General features: G+C 41.6%; 1 protein-coding gene across 1 annotated transcript in view; it reads left to right on the top strand.

Annotated features, from left to right (window-relative positions):
- WRN (WRN RecQ like helicase) overlaps positions 1 to 23,487 on the top strand; it is a 248,909-nt gene that overhangs the window by 97,790 nt on the left and 127,632 nt on the right. The window contains exons 16-19 of the mRNA XM_073598473.1: positions 4,118 to 4,200; positions 12,083 to 12,189; positions 16,069 to 16,256; positions 20,816 to 20,990. Of these exons, the coding sequence (XP_073454574.1) occupies positions 4,118 to 4,200; positions 12,083 to 12,189; positions 16,069 to 16,256; positions 20,816 to 20,990 (553 nt within the window). The remainder of the gene's footprint in view (positions 1 to 4,117; positions 4,201 to 12,082; positions 12,190 to 16,068; positions 16,257 to 20,815; positions 20,991 to 23,487) is intronic.

Here is a 23,487-nt window from a genome sequence, read left to right as displayed (position 1 = left end):
GCCTCCCTTTCTGTACAATGGAACCGTTCTAATCGGAGCGACGCAAGTCGCTCCGACTTAGAAGAAAGGTTCCTGTACTACTTTGGGGGCGACTTGCATAGACTTCTATACAGAAGTCGTCTTGCAAGTCGCCCCGGCAGTCGTGTGCAGGTCGCCTCGGTGAGGCGACCTGCAAGTCGTGCCGCGTCTAGTGTGAACCGGCACTAAAGGGTCTCCCTTCTCAGGTGTTTTAATACTACACCCAAGTACTCTCTTTTTGTGGCGGGTACAGTGCCTTGCAAAAGTATTCACACACCCCCCCCCCCCCCGGCTTTTTACCTATTTTGTTACATTACGGCCTTTAGTTCAATGTTTTTTTTAATCTGAATTATATGTGATGGATCGGAACACAATATTATAGGTTGGTGAAGTAAAATTAGAAAAATATATACATAAAACTATTTTTCATAAATTAAAAAACTGATAATTGGCATGTACGTATGTATTCACCCCCTTTGTTATGAAGCCCATAAAAAGCTCTGGTGCAACCAATTACCTTCAGAAGTCACATAATTAGTGAAATGATGTCCACCTGTGTGCAATCAAAGTCTCACATGATCTGTCATTACATATACACACCTTTTTGAAAGGCCCCAGAGGCTGCAACACCTAAGCAAGAGGCACCACTAACCAAACACTGCCATGAAGACCAAGGAACTTTCCAAACAAGTAAGGGACAATGTTGAGAAGTACAAGTCAGGGTTAGGTTATAGAAAAATATACAAATCTTTGATGATCCCTAGGAGCACCATCAAATCTATCATAACCAAATGGAAAGAACATGGCACAACAGCAAACCTGCCAAGAGACGGCCACACGCCAAAACTCATGGACCAGGCAAGGAGGGCATTAATCAGAGAGGCAGCACAGAGACCTAACGTAACCCTGCAGGAGCTGCAGAGTTCCACAGCAGAGACTGGAATATCTGTACATAGGATGACAATAAGCCGTACACTCCATATGCCGCATACACACGGTCGGACTTTTCAGCTACAAAAGTCCAACAGCCCGTCCGACGGACTTTCTAACAACCAAACTTGCCTACACATGATCACACCAAAGTCCGACGGATTTGTACGTGATGACGTACACCGGTCTAAAATAAGGAAGTTGATAGCCAGTAGCCAATAGCTGCCCTAGCGTCGGTTTTTGTCCGTCGGACTAGCATACAGACGAGCGGATTTCTGGGTCCGGCGGAGTTACGACGTAAAGATTTGAAGCATGTTCCAAATCTAAAGTCCGTCAGATTTGCGGCTGAAAAAGTCCGCTGAAGCCCACACACGATCAGATTGTCTGCCGGATTTGGTCCGTCGGACCAGTCCAGTCGAAAAGTCCGACCGTGTGTACGCGGCATTAGAGTTGGGCTTTATGGCAGAGTGGCCAGAAGAAAGCCATTACTTTCAGCAAAAAACAAAATGGCACGTTTTGAGTTTGCGAAAAGGCATGTGGGAGACTCCCAAAATATATGGAGGAAGGTGCTCTGGTCTGATGAGACTAAAATTGAACTTTTTGGCCATCAAAGAAAACGCTATGTCTGGCGCAAACCCAACACATCACACCACCCAAAGAACACCATTCCCGCAGTGAAACATGGTGGTGGCAGCAGCATGCTGTGAAAGAAAATATACACTAATGCGCAAAACCACACTGACCAATTAGCTAAAAAAGGGAGCCGCCAACATAAAACGGTGTTATCACATAACTCGGATAAATAAAAAATAAAATATGTGGCGCTACCTCAGCCTAAGTGCAACAACTGATGAAAAGGCAATGAGCTAAAAATATAAATATATAGTGCAATAATAAATAAAATATAATGCAATCATAGATGATCAATAAATAATATATGCAATGATCAATAAATAAAAATAAAACCACTGACAGTAATACAGTGCGATAAGGAATGAGATAAGCCCATTCAATAAAGTGCAATGTGCACAAAAGTGAACAAACTGTGCAAAAAAGTAGATGAACTAATGACACGTTATTGCGTGTAATAAATGTCCAAACAGGATAATGGTAGTAAGTGGAAAGTGCAGTCCAAAGAACCATGCAATGCGACTCCCAATAACAACAAAGTCCGGTCTTCTGAGGATAATAAAGAAAAGTGCAAGTGCAGTAAACGATCACTGTGGCAACAAGTGTCTACAGATAATTGTGTTCATCCAGTCATGTTCCGGAGTGCGGCACCTGTTTCCCCCAGCCTCCCACCTGTAGTAGCGGCCCCCAATGGGCCGAATCGAGCGTGAACCAACAAGTGGTAAAACTGTATCCAAGGGATCAGCTTCCGCTGGTAGTCACAGCACACGGGGGACACACGTTATCGGTCCAAAGCAACTTACATAAAAAAAGATACGATCAGCAGTAAAAGCAGAAGCTTCCGGGTTCGGCCGTACCCGGAAACAGCGGCACCTGGCTACTCGCTGACGCGTTGCATCACAACACACGTGACTTTTTCAAAAGTGGATTAAAACTGTTATATTATAGTGATTTGTTATTATGGAGGATAATACTATTGTATATTCTATTTATACTTTTAACATGTAAATGATTTGGATACATGATTTGTTATATTTTGTGCCATTATTGCATGTGTTGCCTGCCATGTACCTACTCAATCATGGCAAACAAATAAATACTTGTTCATGTTTTATTTTGATTCCTTTGATTAGCCACAATATACACATCTCATTTAAAGTCCCGACCCTCTTTCTTTATGTACTTGAATAGGGATGGAGATGCATGTTACCATGCGTCTCATTTAAAGTCCCAAAAGCCCCCTCTATTGCCTATGTGTCCTTGGGACTTGAACTTGGTACTGTCTGTGTTACAGAAACAACCATTTGAACCTATTAAGGAAATTCCATTAGGGTGTCAGAGTTGGCGGCCCTTTCATGCAGGGAACGGTACTTGATCCTTTACGACCTGTTCCATCCTTTTTGCCAAAAGTGGTGTCGACCTTTCATTTAAATCAGGACATTATTTTGCCTTTTTTTTTCACTCAGCCTCGTTTGGCGGAAGAGAGACGACTGCAGTCTTTGAACGTTGTTCGGGCAGTCAAGGTTTATTTGTCTAGATCAGGGCAGGGCAGGGCAGGCAGATTCCAAAGCTTCCATTGCCAATTGGGTCCATCAATTGGTCAGTCAGGCCTACAGTGGATTTAACGCATTGAGTGGCTCAATCCAGTGAGTTTCTCGTCTCAGAATGGCTCTGTCCCAGTCGCCCCCACGGGGGTCTTCTGGGACTACTTCCAGAACCAGAAATTTCACAACTTCAGGTTGAAATCTGTGATATATGCCTATATAGAGGCCCACCGTAGTGAGTTTACCATTAGTGGCATGGTATAGATGGTCTCCCATTCTCTGCCGTAATTCTCTAATGGTCTTGCCTACGTAGAACGCATGGCAGGCACAGACCATTAGATAAATATCTCCCCTCGTGCTTCAGGTGGCATGTTGAAGGGGAGAAAAGGTCTCACCATTGGGGAGGATGAAAGTTGAGCCCTCCTGAATCCAGGTGCAACAGGGGCAGTGGCCAAATACTGTCAGAAATGATGGTGTAAAAAAATTGTCAGAAAATGAGAGCAGGTGAAATATTTTTGTCAGAAATGACAGTTGGTGAAAAAATTGTTTTAGAAAGTGACATTTGGTGAAAATTTTTTTTTCAGAAAGTGACAGTTGAAAAAAGTACATGTAAAATCCTTTTTTTGGAGTACATCACAGGACACAGGAATCCCCACATCCCTCTTCCGTTGTGGTTCATGACTTGCTACAATAACTGAAGTCTTGTCTAGCTGGGGAAGGTGAGAGGGTTATGGATCGGAGGAAATTTCCTATCTTTTTTTTTTTTTTTTTTGCTAGTCTCCAGTCACCTGAAGGTGGCAGCCTACTAACCCTATTGTAATGGATATGAAGATACCCTGTGCCCTGTGATGTACTCAAAGAAAAGGATTTTACAGGTAAAACAAAAATCCCATTTTCTCCCCCAGTGTTCAGCTTCAACTGTATTTATATACTTCTATAAGGAATGTGTGAAATCAGTTTACAAGAAATTAATGTTTGCTTTTTGGTTTTCTTAGGGGCAAAATGAAAGTTATTTACATGACTCCTGAATTCTGTTCCAGAGGCATTACATTGCTTCAAGACCTAGACGACAAATTTGGTATATTAAGAGTTTTGTTGTGTCTTATTTTAAGTTGTTAATGTGTGTTTGTTCCTTTTAAATGGTTAAGTTAGGCTAAATGGTATTTGACCTCTGAGTTTTTCTTAACATGCAGGTATACATTACTGGCCAATCAGACAAAGTATTTTTTTAATACATTTCCTTTTAAGAATACATATAAAACAAAAAGGGGAAGTTAAAGTGGGGTGGTGGAAAGGGAATATGCCAACTGATGCAAAAAATGTATGTAGCCCTCTGTAACGAGCCCCTGCTCGCTCGATTCCACTCTCCTGACACTCCTCTGCAGCTATTGAATCAGATTGCAACGTCTGATGGTTCAGTCATCCGATGCTCTGGGATTAGAGCTACAGCTATGTGCCGTTCTAATCCAGTTGTGTAGCTCAGAACAAACACCAGGCAGGCTGTATGTAAGTTCAACCAGGAATCTCTTTTATTGAAAAATACAGGCTCTTTTATACAATAAAAGAGGAGGTGAGCACCTCCGGCTCATATTACTCTGAACATACACCTGTGACCAGAAACCTAATTAACATGGGCTAATTAACTAATCCCTTTAGACAGCCTAGATGACTCAGACATGACCTTTAGGCCAGACTGGCCATCTTGTAGCTCAGAAAACCCAATCAACATTATTACAATAACAGAGTTAATTAACACAAACAACAATGGGGATCTAATGACTCATAGATCCCACACTAGAGACTTATTTACAATACACATTCTAGCAGGCAACAGACAGACAGGCGGCTGGAATTGACCACATGTGTTTCTCCTAACAGTATTTGTCCCAGCATTATGAATCAGCCACTATTTCTAATATGGCAAATCCAGGGTCCCCAGAGTCTGTGTGTCCTGGGGGACCAGGACCCGAATCCACAGTAATACCACCCCAAGGGTCCCCAGGCATACAGCTCACAAAGAGCACCGTTCCCCCAAATGCCAGGGCCCACGATCGATCGACAAGAGGCTAGCATTCAGTCCCCTCCAAAAGTCTCTCTCCCGGCTAGGTCTGTCACACCCTCTTTTGGGAGGGTGTAGAGGAAGAGGTTGGTTATGACAAATGGCCCTCTGCAAACAGGATATCGCACTAAATCTGTAGGTCATTAATACAACCAGAATGTTTGCTAAGTGGACAAGTGAGTTTGATAATAATGTTGGCAGTGCCTCCACCCAGTACAGAGCCTCCTAGAGGGAATTCTCTTCCTGGGAAATTAACCAGTTATCTAATCAAAGTAATTGGGACCAGAGGAACAACTGCAACCAGCATTAAATATTGACCATAAGTATATAGATGCACACCAGTATAGAGATAATACAATCTTTATATAAGAGAGTCATTAATAGTGCTAACATCCAATAAACAAACAAGTATTATCGTCAAAGAGTCCAACAAGAGTCTTAGTGGAATTCTGCACATATACCTAGGTGTATATATAGTTATTAATAGAGATACCTTAAGATGAATATTGCAGCAAAGTTCAGTTGCAGGGGCCCCTGAGGATGATTACGATGCAATATCTGTCTTTGTGTTGGGGTCCTGAAATCAAGATCTGCAATAATGGGGAGATCCTACAACTGTTGTCCAACCTGCTTGGAACGCAGCTTCTCACTGGCAAAATTTGTGGTGTTCCACTGAAACTCAGTCAGCCTATCTACTCTGCGCTTTAGTCTCTAATAGTTTTAATCTGATGTGCAAATGGAACTCTGACTACCAAAATTGCCCTACACAAAAACCAGCTATAGAATCCAGACCAAGAGACAGGGTTAACTAAAATAGCAGAGCTGTATACAAAATTTATTGCAATAAACAGGTTTACCTACTAATATACTGGAAGATTACCACTATGTAATGTATATACAGTAGCACAGACCTAGCTATCTGACACTGTCCATGTGAGTTAATAACAACAGGACAGAGATACTCTGTCACAAGGATTCAGATACACACCCAAGAAGCTATGGGCCGCTACTGTTAAACTATTAGAACATAGGAATGTTTGCATAATAGTCTTCTATGACCTGGATTTAGCAGCATTGACTGGTCATGTGGCTGAGGCTTTCTCTCTCTCATTCCTCCCAGAGACAGGAAGTGCTAATACATAACACTGATATTAGCAGCTAACAGTAAAGGGCAGCTGATCACAGGGTTGTACAGAGTATCTTGATGATGTCTGAGGGAAGTCATGCTGCAAAACAAATTCCACAGATGAGTTATTTTGTAGTAATACAAAAATCTATAAGAGTTGAATGCATTTTATCTTATCAAATGTGCCACCTTACTAGAACTGACCTTGTGGGGAAACGGAGGGCAAGCTGGTCATGGAGCTTGGGGTATAGGCAGCGGTGAGGGAGTGGACCACTGGAATAATTGACTAAGTAGGAGCTCACCATGGACAATGAAGAAAGAAAAGGAAGAATGTGGTCTGTTTGTTCTTGGTTACAATTGAAATAATTGCGAAGCAGATCATTTCTTTGCATGTCCTTCTTCTCAGAAGTAATATTTTATCCTTTATGCTCTTTCACCCTGGCACTATTGAATACCCATTATAACAGTCCCATATACCAGTAAATTAGAAGTCCATAAATATTAATAGTGCACGTATTCATCCGTGAGAAATAAATCCAGTAGTGCATAAAACTTTGCATGCTTTCACCATCCAGTGCCGTGAATACCTCCACCATCACAATGCGCTTACCAGAGCAACAGACCCCACAATGCAAAGGTCAAATCGCGCAAATCAGTTAGATCCTCCAGGCTGGTGCCTTTGAGAACCCTGCCGTGTTTGGAAGGCATCCTCTCATACAAAAGAGGACTGCTATCACTAAGGAGCAAACTTATTCTCTGCTTCCAGTATTCGGCATATGTCACTCAGATCTGTTTATTTAAATAAATAAAAATATACTCACAATTACAGGTTCATTAAAAAGATGTACACACGATAACCTTGCCCGCGTCATGATGTCAACACTTTTGACCCTGCCCTGACACTTTTCGTTCCACAGAATATGCTTGGAGGGTTTCCGGAGTTCTGATGATAACGAAGGTCTACAGTACCTTTGATTACAATGCTTTGTCTTTGGTCGGATTCTCAGAATATGCTGCAAAATCCCTTTGTCAAATGTTATGTTTGTGATGTATAATTTTGATTTCTAGCATTGCAATTTGCTCTGGAAAAATTCTAATTTTTAGTTTTTTTCTGGAAAGTTTCCAATTTATTTTTTAAATAAAATGATGGGTGGTCTTGGAGTAGGTGGGAAGAACAATTCAGAATGGCAAATCATAGATTATTAGGAGAATAGATGAGAATGGTCTGAGCATAGATGGCAGAGGAAAAGATTATTCTGGCTAAGAGGGAGGGGTGAAGGTAAAGCAGGAGCTGATCATGGACAAAGGAGAGAAGAGGCAGCATGAAAATTAGTGTTTTTCCACTTTTGCAATTAAGTTTGAGAAAACCCTACTATGTTTGTTCCCATTCACACAGCATACCTAAAAATATATTTTTTCTAGGTGTTTGGGGACAGTCTTGGGCAGACTGCAGCCTACTCTGAAGGATTTGAAATAAGAGGAAACTCATTCTGTTCCCACTGATAAGGAGGGACACATTGAGTTTCCACTCATTTATGTATAATGCAGAAGCCCAGCTTCTAGATCTCTAACTTATTTTTTGGGACAGGCAGTGTTTAAATCTAGTTTTCTACTGATATGAGATCTGCCAGCACAGTACAGACAAGGTTTATTATGGTAAACAGTAACTCCCGAGCCCCCTCTGCATAGCAGTTGAAAACTTCTGTTTTGGAGTTTCCAGAAAAGAGCAAGTAAAATACAGGCAGCATGTTTGGAGATGATTTAAGTTATGATCTGTGAAGGAGAACATGTAACAAATATAAAGTACTCCCCGATAGACATCAACAGGGAATTTGCCTCTTACTATCAGAATCTATATCGTTCTAGAGTAAATTACGACCCTGCAGAATTGACGTCTTATTTAGACAAAATAGACATACCGACCCTTACTCCTTCCTATGCCAACAAATTAGATGCCCCTATCAGTATTGAAGAAATTCTAAAAGCGCTAAAGATGATGCAGACGGGCAAGACGCCGGGCCCGGATGGCATTCCAATTGAATTTTATAAGACCTATGCTGAACAGTTGGCTCCTAAATTTCAACAATTATTGGCTAGATCCATGGCGGAGGGATCCATTCCTGACTCAATGTACGAGGCGGTGATCGTAGTCATCCCCAAGACAGGAAAGGATCCGATGTTATGCTCGTCCTATCGCCCCATTTCCCTACTCAACGTGGACGTTAAGATTCTCTCAAAAATTTTGGCCAATAGAGTAAATACGGTGATCACGGCCTTTATACATCCTGATCAGACGGGCTTTATGCCTGGACGGGGAACAGACATCAACCTTCGTCGGCTACATACGCATATCGCTCTGGCCTCGGGTGGGGGTCCGGGGGTGGTGGCCTCACTCGACGCGGAAAAAGCGTTTGATTCGGTCGAGTGGGGCTACCTGTGGGAGGTTCTCACCAGGTTTGGGTTCGGGCCCACTTTTTTGACCTGGATTAAACTATTATATGCCAAGCCTACAGCCCGTGTTCGTACTAATGGCACCCTGTCGGGTAGATTCCCCCTGGAGAGGGGCACGAGACAGGGATGCCCGCTTTCCCCGACCCTATTTGCTATGGCACTGGAGCCGCTTGCCATCTCGCTTAGAGCGGATGAGGAGGTCAGGGGTATACGGGTCGGTGCGATCACGGAAAAAATCTCGCTATACGCTGATGACTCACTATTATATTTGGCAGACGCCTCGGACTCCCTTCGAGCAGCCTTAGCCCTTTTTGATTTATTCGGTCGCTTTTCGGGCATCCGTATAAATTGGAACAAATCGGTGCTCTTTCCCCTCTGTGGTTCAATACCACCTACAGATACAAACACCCCCTTGAAGTGGGTAGACGAGTTTACGTACCTGGGAGTTAGGGTAGGGGGTGAATTGAAGGGATATTTAGACAGGAATGTCTATCCACTACTCCCTCAGCTTCAACAAAAGTGCTCCACCTGGAAATCCCTCCCCCTGTCTCCGGTAGGTAGAGGGAACCTGCTAAAAATGATATACCTACCTAAATTCCTATATTATTTCAGACATACCCCAGTCCCCATACCAAAATCCTTCTTTCGTAGGCTGGAGAATGTGGTGATTGCTTTTCTCTGGGCAGGGAAACCCCCACGAGTCGCTAAGGCTATTCTATATCTTCCACTGTCCGGGGGTGGACTTGCATTGCCGAACTTCTTAATTTACTATTGGGCGGCCGTCTTGGTGACGGTGAGGTGGTGGTTTTCGCAGCCTCGCCAGAACCCAGTGGTCACCCTAGAGGCGGCAGTCATGGGTTCTTATGCAGCGCTGTCCAACCTCCCGTATAGGGGAATGAGGGCTACCTCTGCGGTTATGGGCCCCATGAAGACCACACTTCAGGTGTGGAAAGCCTCTAGAGCAGCACTGCTACAACCACTCACGGTGTCCCCACACACCCCATTGTGGGTCAATCCGATGCTTCCACACCTCTTTAGCCTACCGGACCCGGCGGCATGGGCCAGTCGAGGTATTACCAAATTAAAACAGGTCATGTCAAGGGGAGCAATACAACCATTTAAAGAACTACAACAAGCCCATAACCTACCAAATTCCTTTCTCTTTAGATACTGGCAGTTAAAACATGCCCTCAGGGCCCAATTTCCCTCCCGGGTGACGCTCGAAACGGATCCAATCGAGCGTCTCTTGATCTCTGGGATGCTAGAGAAACCACTATCCTCCCTGTATTTATATTTAACAGTCGCCCATGACATTAAAACTGATAGGACTAGAGCTAAATGGCAGGGGGATATTTCCTCGCTGGGAGAGGAGGAATGGGAAGAGTGTCTGACTACGTTTATCCCGTCCGTGATTGCTGCCAAAGATAGATTTATTCAGCTAAAATTTATCCACAGAGCTTATTACACGCCCCAACGTCTGGCCAAAATTTACCCCGAAAAGACTTCCAACTGCACTAGATGTGAAACAGAGGTGGGCTCCTTCTTTCATATGGTCTGGTCCTGTCCCAAGCTAGGTCCGTTTTGGAGTGAGGTGGCGAACAAACTAGAGGTGATATGTGGCGCAGAGATACCAATGGATCCCTTAATCTTTTTGCTTAGCTATCTGGGAGAGATAGAGGGAGACCGCTATATCAAACAGTGTCTAACATTCTCCCTATTTTATGCAAGGAGAGAAATACTCCTTAACTGGAAGAAAAAAGAGGCACCCACCGCGGAGGCATGGGAGGCGGCGGTAAATAATGTTCTGCCGCTGTATCGCTTGACTTATGAGAGCAGGAACTGTCCTCAAAAATTTGATAAGGTGTGGTCGAGCTGGGTGGATGCATGTGGCCGCCCCTGAAGATGGGGGTGGCCCCGTGTGTTCACCCTCCCCCCCCTCTTCCCCCCTTCGGTTGGGAGGGGGTGGGTTAGATTGGGTATTTTACACCTTGATGTAACGTCTGATATTCCCCTAGAGGTCTAATTAACACTACTGAATCATACCAGTGGGTTGTCATATTTCATGTGCTGTATATGTTTTGTCCGTCGCCACAAGTTGGAATGGAATGGAATAATCCTTTTACATACATGATTGTATATTGTAGTCTGTCGACTGCTGTTGGATCCTAATATAATGCTGACAATGCTTGTACTGTCTTCTATGTTTAATAAAATAAAAATTCACTGTTAAAAAAAAACAAATATAAAGTAGATGTTATCCCAGTTTGGCTGCAAAAGTGGAAATACACCTTGAAAGGTGTTTTTTATAAAAAGTTCAGAGATTTTCTTCCATGTGAAACTACATATGCCTTCATTCTGTGCAAATAGGGGCAAAATCAAATGCGATCAGGCTATTTTCTTTCCAGGTTAAATGTTATTCATTCATACACAACAGAGTCAATCAGGAAAATATCACATTATGGCCGCTAGATGGAGATGATGATCATAGGAAATAAAAATGTATTACTTATGATCCTCTGCTCCATCTAGTAGGTGTCTAATGTTATTTTTTGATTCACATTTGACCTGGAGAGAAAATAGGCTAATAGTGAATTTTCCATTTGTACAGAAAGAATGTACGTTGTTCATGCAGTTCGCAGGACCAATAGACTTTGCAATTTTTTTTTTTTTATTATAAACACACCACTAAGTATTGCTAAGGTGAAAGTAGAGTGAGAAGCAATAGATGATTGTCATCCACTGGAAGAGAATGTAGAGAAAAACTGGTCATGAAGTGGATTGTAGAGAAAGTGGTAAAAGTAGCTGATCAATTGGCAGGGTTTAAAATAGCCACCTTATCTTCTGTTATGTGAAGTTCAGGTGCCGTTGTTTGCACTAGATGTGACAATTTTGTATCAAGTGGGAGGACAGGGGGAGGAAATGTTGAAACTTATTGGGAAAGGGCATGGTTGAGCAGCTGCAGGGTCTTCTATATGTATGAAGGGACAGTTGGACAGGGATAAGAACTGTCTTGTGCTTTGAGCAAAAGAGTGCTGGAGATTCAGATCTGGGCTGGAAAACAGTTCTGAGCACTCATAGGAATAAGTATCATAATCCTTATTTAAAAAAAAATAAGCTTTAATTCCTTCAATTAGTTTTTTAATATGAATAGGATAAAAGTTTAATGTTGTGTCCCCCCATTGAGATTAAAAATCCATTGAGATTAAAAATAATGACAGTCATTATTCATTGGATCACATATTTTAAATCATTTTTTTAGTCTGTGTTCTTATTTCCTTTCTCCTTCCTGATTTCTGGGATAATTGTATGCTCTGTGTTTTGTAGGTATAACTCTTATAGCAATTGATGAAGCACACTGCATTTCAGAATGGGGTCATGACTTCAGAAGTGCCTACCGGGAGTTGGGCTCGCTCAAGAAAATGCTTCCATCTGTAAGAATTCCAGAAACTTTTGTTCACCTGAAAGGGGATGTTTCCTTTTTCTCCAGTAGATTATTAACACTGGCAACACACAGCAATGGACTTAAATAAGTACACAATTTGTTTTAAACCTCTCCCTCACTCCTAAAGCTCTCTGGCCCTACAGTGTTTGGGTCCTGGATTTAATATGGCTTAGGCACCACCAAAGTAGTACAGAAAACTTTTCCAAAACTGCTGCATGCTGAGTCACATTAATGCGAATGGACACCATTGAAAACGTGATTTCCCTTGTCGTGCGATTCTGTGTGACTCAAGTCGCATCTGAAATTGCGCTAGTGTACACCATGCCTAAATGAGAAGTTAATACCCATTATTTGGTTTTATTTACTAACCATTTGCTAAACTGGCTGTAAATTACTTTATTAATACGAGTAACAAAAAAAGTACATAGACCACTGTCTGATAATCTCTGATAAAGGGAACGTTGTGTATTTATAGTAATTAAAGGCTTGGAAAGGTGAGAAAAGCAATTAACAGCAAAGCATATATCACTTTAGTTTTATCTACCAGGTGCTGATCTCTCAGTAAAATACTGTACAGTGTAATGCTTAAGAATCTGTAATTGCTTTATTAAATTAATTTAAAGTGACCCTAAACTCTGTTTAACCACTTCAGCCCTGGAAGGATTTACCCCCTTCCTTACCAGAGCACTTTTTTGCGATATGGCGCTGCGTCGCTTTAACTGACAATTGCGCGGTCGTGCAGCGCTGTACCCAAACAAAATTGACGTCCTTTTTTTTCCCCACAAATAGAGCTTTATTTTAGTGGTATTTGATCATCTCTGCGTTTTTTTTATTTTTTGCTCTATGAACAAACAGAGCGACAATTTTGAAAAAAAACACAATATTTTGTACTTTTTGCTATAATAAATATCCCCGATTTTTTTTTTTTTTTAAAAAGCAAATTTTTTCTCAGTTTAGGCCGATATGTATTCTTACAAATATTTTTGGTAATAAAAATCGCAAAAAGCGTGTATTGATTGGTTTGCGCTAAATTTATAGCGTCTACAAAATAGGGGATAGATTTATGCCATTTATTATTTTTTTTACTAGTAATGGCGCCGATCTGCGATTTTTATGGAGACTGCGATATTGCGGCGGACACATCGGACACTTTTGACACATTTTTGGGTCGATTTACAATTATACAGCGATGCACTGATTACTGTATAAATGTCATTGGCAGGGAAGGGGTTAACAATAGGGGGTGATCAAGGGGTTAAATGTGTTCCCTAGGTATGTGTTCTAACTGTAGGGGAGGGGACTGGCTAGAGAGGATGACAGATCATGGTTCCTAGCTATTATGAACTCACAATCTGTCACTCCTAACAGAACAGGGATTTGTGTTTTTAGACACGCACACGTCCCTGTTCTGCCTCTCGTGCATTCAATCGCTCATGGCCGGCAGTCATCGCGACCGTCGGCCACGAGCATCGGCACCCCCACAGTGCAGCGGGTGCGTGCGCACGCCTGCTATCCCACTTAAAGGAGCCGATGTATAACTACGACAGCTCGCGCCGACCTGCTGCAGTATAATGACGGCAGCTGGTCGGCAATCGGTTAAGGAAGATTGTAGTCATTCTCTTTTTTGATCGTTTTAAAAAATGGACTAATAACTATGGATTATGGCCCTAGTCCATCTCAGGAGAAAGCAAGAGAGGGCAGCTACTCTCATACAGTGGGACAATGGACCCTCTTACAGGAAGTCAGACCATTGCAGCAAAAACAAAGAAATTTGGAGGAGGCTAAGCGCAATAGAAGGTACATTTTTAACTACTTCGGGACCGCCCGCCTGAACTGTACTGCAGACTGGTAGCCCGTACTGGTACATCTCTGCCTGTTTCTGTGTTTAAGGTGCTTACATACGCACCCCCCCTGCCGACAACCACTGTGATTGTACACAGGGGTAGCTTGTCAGCAGGTCCCGGCCAATGATGCATAGCCGTGATCGGCAGTGTGTCCAATCACAGCCCAGTGTCCTGTGTTGACAATCAACACAGGGCTCTGTACAGAGGTAGTAATCTCTTGGAGACCTTTAGTAAAAAGCAACACACGTTACACAAATTAATACTTGTTGGGCACACATTTAACCCATTGAATATGCAAGATCTTAACCCCTTCCCAGCAAGTGTCATTAGTTCAGTGACAGTGTATAGTATTATCACTAATCACTGTATTATTTCACTGGTGATTGTGGCAGTTACTCAGTTCCTACCCAATGTCAGTTAGTGTCAGATTGCCCACCGCACTATCGCAGTCCCATTAGAAGTCGTTGATCACCACCATTAGTAGTATAAAAAAAATATTAAACATTCCATTATATATATACCATAGTTTGTAGATAATGTAACATTCACACAAACCAACCAATATACACTTATTGGGATTTGTTTTACCAAAGGCATGTAGCAGAATACATTTTGGCCAAAATTTATGAAGACATTTTCTTCTTTTTTTATTGGATATGTTTTATAGCGGAAAGTAAAAAATATATATTTTTAAACTTTCAATCTTTTTTTTGTTTATATAATAAAAAACTTAGTGGTGATCACATACCCCCAAAAGATTTGTGTGTAAAAAAATTATATAAATTTTGTCTGGATACAGCGTTGCATGATCGCGTAATTACCAAAGTAGCGCAGTGCTAAATGGCAAAAAATGGCCTGATCATGAAGGGGGGTAAAACCTTCCGAAGCTGAGGGTGTTAAAATATGAACACATACTTAAAATTTTTTTTTTCTTTTTAGATCAGTGTTAAAGTGGATGTAAACATGATTCATGAAATTTGACCTAAGCACATATATGTGTAGTCTTTTCTTGTCTCCCTCCAAAGCCCTGTGTTCCGTGTCTTTATGCTGCTCAGTTCTTCTGTTATCAACATGATAACCTCTGACAAGTCCTCTGTCAACGAGATAAAACCAGCCTGAAATTTGTGTTGCGGGAGGTTGCTATGAATAGATTAGCAGATAGCTTGTCTTGTCACAGCACAGCTCTGCAAGTCTTATGTAGGGAGATTTGTTTCATCTCTGTGTATGATCTGAGGCTGTTCACTGGGTATAGGAGAGGGTTTACATCCACTTTAAGTGTCACCTTAATGTGTTATGTAATTAAACTGATATAACAGAACAATACTTGGAACCAGATAAAATAAACACCTCTTGAGGAGTTTACACCAGTCCAGAAAAGTGCTTGGACACTTCTAGCTAAGGACACTGTTGTGAGAGCTGGAGGCTGCTATTGCTGAACTTCATTTGGAAATGTTAGTTCTCTAGCTGTCATTTTTTTATGCCATGACTACAATGTGGTCTGTATTGCTGATTTGGAACAAGTGTAGAGAGTAGTTCTGACACTTTTCTTACACTCATTTCCAGCATGCATTTTTAGGAAGCCCGTTATATTAGCCCCATGCTTCTCTAGTGAGTCTATTTAAATGCTAAAATTACAAGACCTTGTAATAAATTTTACCAAATGAACAAGTCTCCCAATTTCACATTGCCATTAAGCAGTGCTAATCCTGCTTATAATGCTCAGTGTAGACTTGCTGATTTCATCACAATATTTTTTGGTTGATTTGGTTAGTAGGTAAGATCTCTATACACTAAATGCGGTCCACTATGGAAGACGTGCGATATGCCATCCATGACATGACAATTTCGTTCAAGTATACATTATTTTTCCCTTATATCTATACTGTCTTTAGGAGGATTTGTGACTTTTGAGCAAGCTGTGTTGGCTTCTTTGAATTCCAAAGTAAATCACGTTAGAAAATGACTCAAACAGATTAAAGTAGTTAATCAAGTCTGCTTCTATTTTCTGTTCTGAATCAATCCAGGTACCTATTGTTGCTTTGACAGCAACAGCCAGTCCCTCAATTCGTGAAGATATTTTGAAATCCCTAAATTTGCGCAATCCACAAGTCATGTGCACTAGTTTTGATCGTCCAAACCTTTTTCTGGAAGTAGGAAGGAAGACTACAAATATCATACAGGATCTTCAAAAGTTTCTTACTAAGAAGCCAAGGTAAGGGTGATGATGTAAAGCAAGGTAATGGTGTGGGATGTAAAGCATTGTAAGTGCATGAGATGTAAAGCGTTTATATAGGCATAGTTGTTTTTTGCAAGGTGTTTTGTGCCACCACACATAGCAAACATGCATCATGCCTTCCTCCCATCATCCTACCCTATCATCTATATCAGGGGTAGGCAACCTTTGAGAGGTAGAGATCTACCTGAACAGCATGAAAGAGATCAAAGATCACCAGGGTTTGGCACCCTTTTTTTTCAAAGAAATTAATTAGCAACGACTAACTAAATAGTAAGGAAAACTTAATAAGATATAAAAAAACAAAAACAAATGTCAGTGTAGAAATATAAAGTTAGTCTACCTTTAAATGTGCACCATGTCAGTCAGTAGGGCAGTGGACAGTGTGTGGATGGTGTCAGCATAGCAATGTGCTTACAAATAAAAATCTGAAAAATGTGGCATGCATTTGTATTCAGCCCCCCTGAGTCAATACTTTGTAGAACCACCTTTAGCTGCAATTACAGCTGCAAGTCTTTTTGGGTATGTCTCTACCAGCTTTGCACATCTAGAGAGTGACATTTTTGCCTATTCATTCTTGAAAAATAGCTCAAGCTCTGTCAGATTGGATGGAGAGATTCTCAATTGGATTTAGGTCTGGACTTTGAATGAGCCATTCTAACACATAAATATGCTTGATCTAAACCATTCCATTGTAGCTCTGGCTGTATGTTTAGGGTCGTTGTCCTTCTGAAAGGTGAACCTCCATCCCAGTCAAGTCTTTTGCAGACTCTAACAGGTCTTCTTCTAAGATTGCCCTGTATTTGGCTCCATCCATCTTCCCATCAACTCTGACCAGCTTCCCTGTCCATGCTGAAGAAAAGCATGATGCTGCCACCACCAGGTTTCACAGTGGGGATGGTGTGTTCAGGGTGATGTGCAGTGTTTGCTTTCTGCCACACATAGCATTTTGCTTTTAGGCCAAAATGTTTAATTTTGGTCTCATATGACCAGAACACCTTAATCCACATGTTTGCTGTGTCCCCCACATGGCTTCTCGCAAACTGAAAACAGGACTTCTTATGGCTTTCTTCTTGTCAGTCATCCATAAAGGCCAGATTTGTGGAGTGCATGGCTAATAGTTGTCCTTTGGACAGATTCCCCCACCTGAGCTGTGGATCTCTGCAGCTTCTCCAGAGTTACCATGAGCCTCTTGGCTGCTTCTCTGATTAATGCTCCGTTTGCCCGGCTTGTCAGTTTAGGTGGATGGCCATGTCTTGGTAGGTTTGCAGTTGTGCCATACTCTTTCCATTTTCGGATGATGGATTGAACAGTGCTCCGTGAGATGTTCAAAGTTTGGGATGTTTTTTATAACCTAACCCTGCTTTAAACTTCTCCACAACTTTATCCCTGTCTGGTGTGGTCCTTGGACTTCATGATGCTGTTTGTTCACTAAGGTTCTCTAACAAACCTCTGAGGGCTTCACAGAAGAGCTGTATTTATACTGAGATTAAATTACACATAGGTGGACCCTATGTACTAATTAGGTGACTTCGGAAGGCAATTGGTTCCACTAGATTTTATTTAGGGGTGTCAGAGTAAAGGGGGCTGAATACAAATGCAAGCCACACTTTTCAGATCTTTATTTGTAAAAGAAGTTTGAAAACCATTTATAATTTTCCTTCCACTTCACATTTATATGCGTTTGTGTTGGTCTACCACATAAAATCCCAATAAAATACTTTTATGTTTTTGGTTGTATCATGACAAAATGTGGAAAATTTCTAGGGGTGTGAATACTTTTTCAAGGCACTGTAGTTGCACTTTAATGGCATGCTTCATTGAAGATCTGTGTTGTCTAAATTCTAATTACAGAGGGATTTTTGCTGGTAAGTGTGTACAGCCATAGAAAAATGGATTCTGAGGAGCTTGCTGTCTAAGTTGCAGCTGAGACACGGAGAGACAGACTGTTTTTGTTAGGAGTCTTTTGTCATTTCATAGTAGCAAAAATGCACAGATGTTGTCACAGATGGGAAGGGCTTGAAGGCCAAATACAAATTTATTGTAAATAATTTCTCTGAGGGCCTACTTCAGGTAAAGTAAAAGGATCATTTTACCAAACATATCATTAGGAGTAACATGAGTCTAAGGACTGAAAATTCATGTGGTGATAATTGGCATAGTTTATATACTCTCTTATTGCAGGTCTATGCAATTTTACTAAGATTTTATTTTTACATTGCCACAGTTTGCAAAACATGTGAATATAAAAGAAATTTGTAACCATTAGGGTTGCATACGGGCATTCCAATCATGTCTGCCTCTCCTTCTCAGGCAGATCTAATCGGAAGCCATGCAGCTCTATGGACAGGCGGGTGTAAAACAGATACATATATGTCCTTTTACATCGCCTACCTTCGCCTCTGTTCAGGTCCTGAACGGACACAAATCTGTTTACATCGGGCTGCCCATAATGCCATCAGGGTTATGCCCATGTCCCCTGTGTAAATGCAGATACACACTTGTCGGCACGGATGCAGAACAGTGACATCCGTTTTGTTTAGTATCCGATTTAGCAGGAGATCTGTTCATGGATCCCCTCCTGAGTGAAGCAGAGTTGCTTCGTGTGAGAGGAGCTTAAAGGACCAGGATACTAGAACTACAAAGCCTGATTAAGACAAGTTAGCTGATTTGAACACTGCTTTTGGTTGATAGTGTAGAGGTGTAGTAATTAGAGATACGTAGTAATGAGAGATACCGATTCTTGAGGATTACTCATCGAAATTATGTAGGGGTGTTGTAATGAGAAATTTGAGCATCGCATGTGGCAGGTAGTAAACAAGTGTGAAAATGAGACCTTATAGGCTGGCCACAGATGACCTCTGGCTGATCGAAAAAAAAAAAACTGTTTTCTCCACCAACACATGCAAGGTAGATAGAGGAATCCCCTTTCTTGTGCCATTGTATTGTGACAGTGGCTGCAGCCAAATGATCGAGAGAATTTTTCCAACAGTCACATTTGACAGAAGTTGATCGACTTCTGTAAAGTGAGAGAGGCCAGAGATGGATCGAAATTCGTCCGGTACCTGCTGAACCAGCTAAATTTCAATCCATCTATGGGGCAGCTTTAGATTTGAGCATTACCTACAGCACATAGCCTAAAGGTCTTGTGATTAGGGATTTTAATTTGAACATCACTCCTGGCAGATAGTGTAGACATGTGGTGATGGGAGCTTCAGATTTGCACATCACCCGTGGCAGATAGTGTAGAATGCTATGGTGAGAGCTTCGGAGTTGAGCATCTGCTGTGTCAGGTAGTATAGATGTCTGGTAATGAGAGATTCAAGTTCAAGCATTTCATGTGGCACATAGTGTAGATGTGTGGTAATGCACTTTTGAGGCATCTCCATTGACATTGGAGTGAGAACAATAATTCCAGGGCCATATTTACTCAGTGCAGCATCATCTTTTATATTTTACCAAAAGTCGGGTATTATATTGTGTCTGCATGCACTAAAATTAATTTTAGTGAATTTTTCTCTGAAAATAAGCATTTGATAAACATTTGCACAAATACCATGCAACATAAAACATTACAACTGATTCCATTATATTCTACAGGAACAAATGCAGATTTTAACATGTTTGTGAAAAATTTAAAATGTACCCCTATAGAAAAGTGGTTAAAGGTAAAGTGGCTGCACTATTGTAACAACTTTAAAGGGATTGTAAAGTCTCATGGTTTTTCACCTTAATGCATTATATGCATTAATGTGAAAATTATTCTTTACTACAGCTGCCTCCAGAGCCCCCCCCTTTTCTTATCTGAGCCCGTCAGTTCCAGCGATGTGCATGAGCCCAGTGGCTCCAGCCGCTATCTCTGACCTTATTGGGTAGATTGATAGCCATTGGCTCCCACTGCTGTCAATCAAATCCAGTGACGCGGGGGCGGAGCCAAGTCCTGCTGCTGATGTCAATGGACAGCAGCAGGACACGGGGGTGCGCCCGCATGGGTGCCCCCAAGGAAAGCGGCCCTCCGTGTGGGCACCCGATGAAGGGGAGGAACAAAGAGCGCTGGCGGGGCACCCCAGAAGGGGAGGATTGGGGCTGCTCTGTGCCAAACCCTTGCACAGAGCAGGTAAGTGTAACATGTTTGTTATTGTTATGAAAAAAAATGTGAACCTTTACAACCCCTTTAAGGTCAGCGTCTTACAAATGTATATTCCCAACAGGTTCTTTATAAGTTTATTTTGTAATGAAGTTCTTGGTAAGGAACGCTAACACTCACTTGGCTCCACTGAAATTTTTTTCTTCATTACATCTTTTATTAAATACTGTTTTTCTTGTTAAATGTGACAGAGAAGGGTAGACTGAAAGTTCCCACGTGAAAGAAACTATTCTCTGTTTGATCTAACGCAAGGTTTAGTAAAAGCAGACATTCCTGTTTCTATAATGTTTCCAACCAGAGCACCAGATCTGAGCATTGCTTACTTTGTTATGATGTATGGACTAATCATTTAAGTTAAAAAGAGATACTAAACTGGGACTACCTCCTGCAGGTCTGGATGGGAATTTGAAGGGGCCACAATTGTCTATTGTCCCTCCAGAAAGACATCTGAACAGGTAACCTTGGAATTGTCTAAGCTGGGCATTTCATGTGGCACTTACCATGCTGGAATTGGGATAAAGCCAAGAAGGGAAGTGCACCATCGCTTCATGAGAGATGAAATACAGGTAAGATTTCAGGTCTAATGTAAAATAACTGCTCTTGGGAGTTGACTATACATGCACGATTTTTCTAACATTTTTGAGCTTAGGGGTTTATTACAGACCTTAAAAGATAACAAAACTTCCTCCACATCTCCTTTCAATTATCATCTCTGTTATGCACTTGCGGATGCTCCCAAATATCTATACTATATGAAAAACAAGAACAAAATCATAGGGTTTATTGCAATCACAAGCACTAATATGTCAAGAATGTATGAATCGTGCATTATAAGACACAGCATGGTATTCAGGAACAGATGTCTATACTGCCCTCTTCAGGAGATTGGACACTAGCAAAGTAAAGCTGTTAGGACAGCCCTGCAATACCCCTCCAACTCCCAGCAAGCCTCAGTTTTTTGCTAGTCTCCTTAGAAAACTGATATCTTCTCAGCTCAAAGAGACGTAAAACATTTTTTAATCTTTATCACAATCCTTTTTTCCTCTAGAAAGTTTCTCCAATTCTTACAGAGAACTCAAGGTTAATTTAGCAGTTTTCCATGTTAGCTGAGCACCAACTTAGCCTTTGAGGCCATACCTGGACCCCAGTGGAAAGAAGAAGCGGGGCTGGCCTATAATATGCCTTAGTACACTGGACCCTGTGTTAGTCTTTCTTGTCTCTGCTGGAAGGTCATAACAAGCCAGCCTGTCAGGCTGTGGTGGAATGCTGGACTCTTTCTTGGCCCAAGGGATTTGGATGGAAGTTTGTCTCCTGTTCAGCATTCTGGAGCTCAGAGTGTTTCACTTATGGGTTCAACATGGGACTGTGGGGTCATCTGACCAGGGTTTAGTAAAAAAAAATGCCACAGAAGTGGCTTACATTAGCGGTCCCCAACATCGTGGGACCGATCTCGAGGAAAACAACCCCCTCCACAAACCAGATGGGGGGAATTGTATTGGGGGTGCAGTCTGTCAACTGGGGAAGGGGGTGTTGGGGTGCAATTCCACATGATGGAAATTCACTGGAAGTCTTGCAGTGTGAGCGGGAGCATCTGTCAAGCTGTTCCAGACTAAGCAGAGACTGTGCTCTGCCATGTGCAGTAGGCAGGGCAATCAGGAACCATGCCCTGTGTTGGGGCGGCTGTGGGCACTTTGCCAGCCCCCAGCAGGCAATGGACCAGTGCGCCCAGCCCCCAGCAGGCCGCGTCCAGTGGTTGGGGACCTCTGGCTTCGGACATGGTATTTGAAGCTTGTTAGACATTTCTGGATCATCCTGTCTTAGGGGCTGGTTCACCAACCCAAAAGCAAACATTTATTATATTGCAGCTTACCATTTCTTGGATGTGATGGTGGCATTGGTTTTCTTTTTAGGCTTTCTTTTATTTTCCCCTAGTGATCCTGCCAGTAAGGCTGGTGTTTTTCAACAGGACAAACTGTTCTGCAAATGTAGCAGTTTGAAGGTTGTGTCAAACCATTTAACACTGACATTTGAGCTTACAATGGTCAGCTCCTATTCATTTATATAAAACCTTTATCCCAAAAGGAACAAAACTGTTACTGTAACTGCTTATAAAGTATTAGTTGGAGTTTGGCTTCAATTTGTAGTGTCTCTAAATCTGCTAGTACACCGAACACTCCTCTCCCCTAGATTGACATTGCTGCTGCCCACAGAGGTGTCTCTGTTGCTCCTTCGTCCAGATCCCCATGTTAAAACAGAGGGAAAATGCCTAAGTAATTGCCACATCTAATTATTGTTAAAGTGATTGATATATATATATATATATATATATATACACATCTAAAGATGATGCACAAGAGATCCCGCAAACAGTTTGCTGGGGAAACATGTAAATGTGTTGGAATGGCCCAGACCTCAATCCAATAGAAAATCTGTGGTCAGACTTAAAGATTTCCGTTCACAAGCGCAAACCATCCAACTTGAAGGAGCTGGAGCAGTTTTGCAAGGAGGAATGGGCAAAAATCCCAGTGGTAAGATGTAGCAAGCTCAGAGAGATTTATCCAAAGTGACTTGGAGCTGTGATAGCCGCAAAAGGCGGCTCTACAAAGTATTGACTTTAGGGGGTGAATAGTTATGCACATTGACTTTTTCTGTTATTTTGTCCTATTTGTTGTTTGCTTCACAATAATAAAAAAAAATCTTCAAAGTTGTGGTCATGTTCTGTAAATTAAATGATGCAAATCCGCAAAACAGTCCATGTTAATTCCAGGTTGTGAGGCAACAAAACATGAAAAATGCCAAGGGGGTGAATACTTTTGCAAGGCACTGTGTGTGTGTGTGTGTGTATATGTGTATATGTATATATATATATATATATATATATATATATATATATATATATATATATATATAATTAATATGTGTGTGTATATATTTGGACACGGGCACAATTTTCATACTTTTGGCTCCTTATGCCACCAGAATAAAATTAAAACTTAACAATCCAAATGAATTTGAAGTGCAGACTTTCAGCTTTAATTCAAGGGGTTGAACATAAATAACAAG

The sequence above is a fragment of the Aquarana catesbeiana genome, linkage group LG01 (assembly GCF_042186555.1).
Source record: "Aquarana catesbeiana isolate 2022-GZ linkage group LG01, ASM4218655v1, whole genome shotgun sequence".
NCBI lineage: Eukaryota > Metazoa > Chordata > Amphibia > Anura > Ranidae > Aquarana > Aquarana catesbeiana.
The sequence above is the reverse complement of the archived record's forward strand: the minus strand, read 5'-3'. Positions and strand labels throughout refer to the sequence as shown.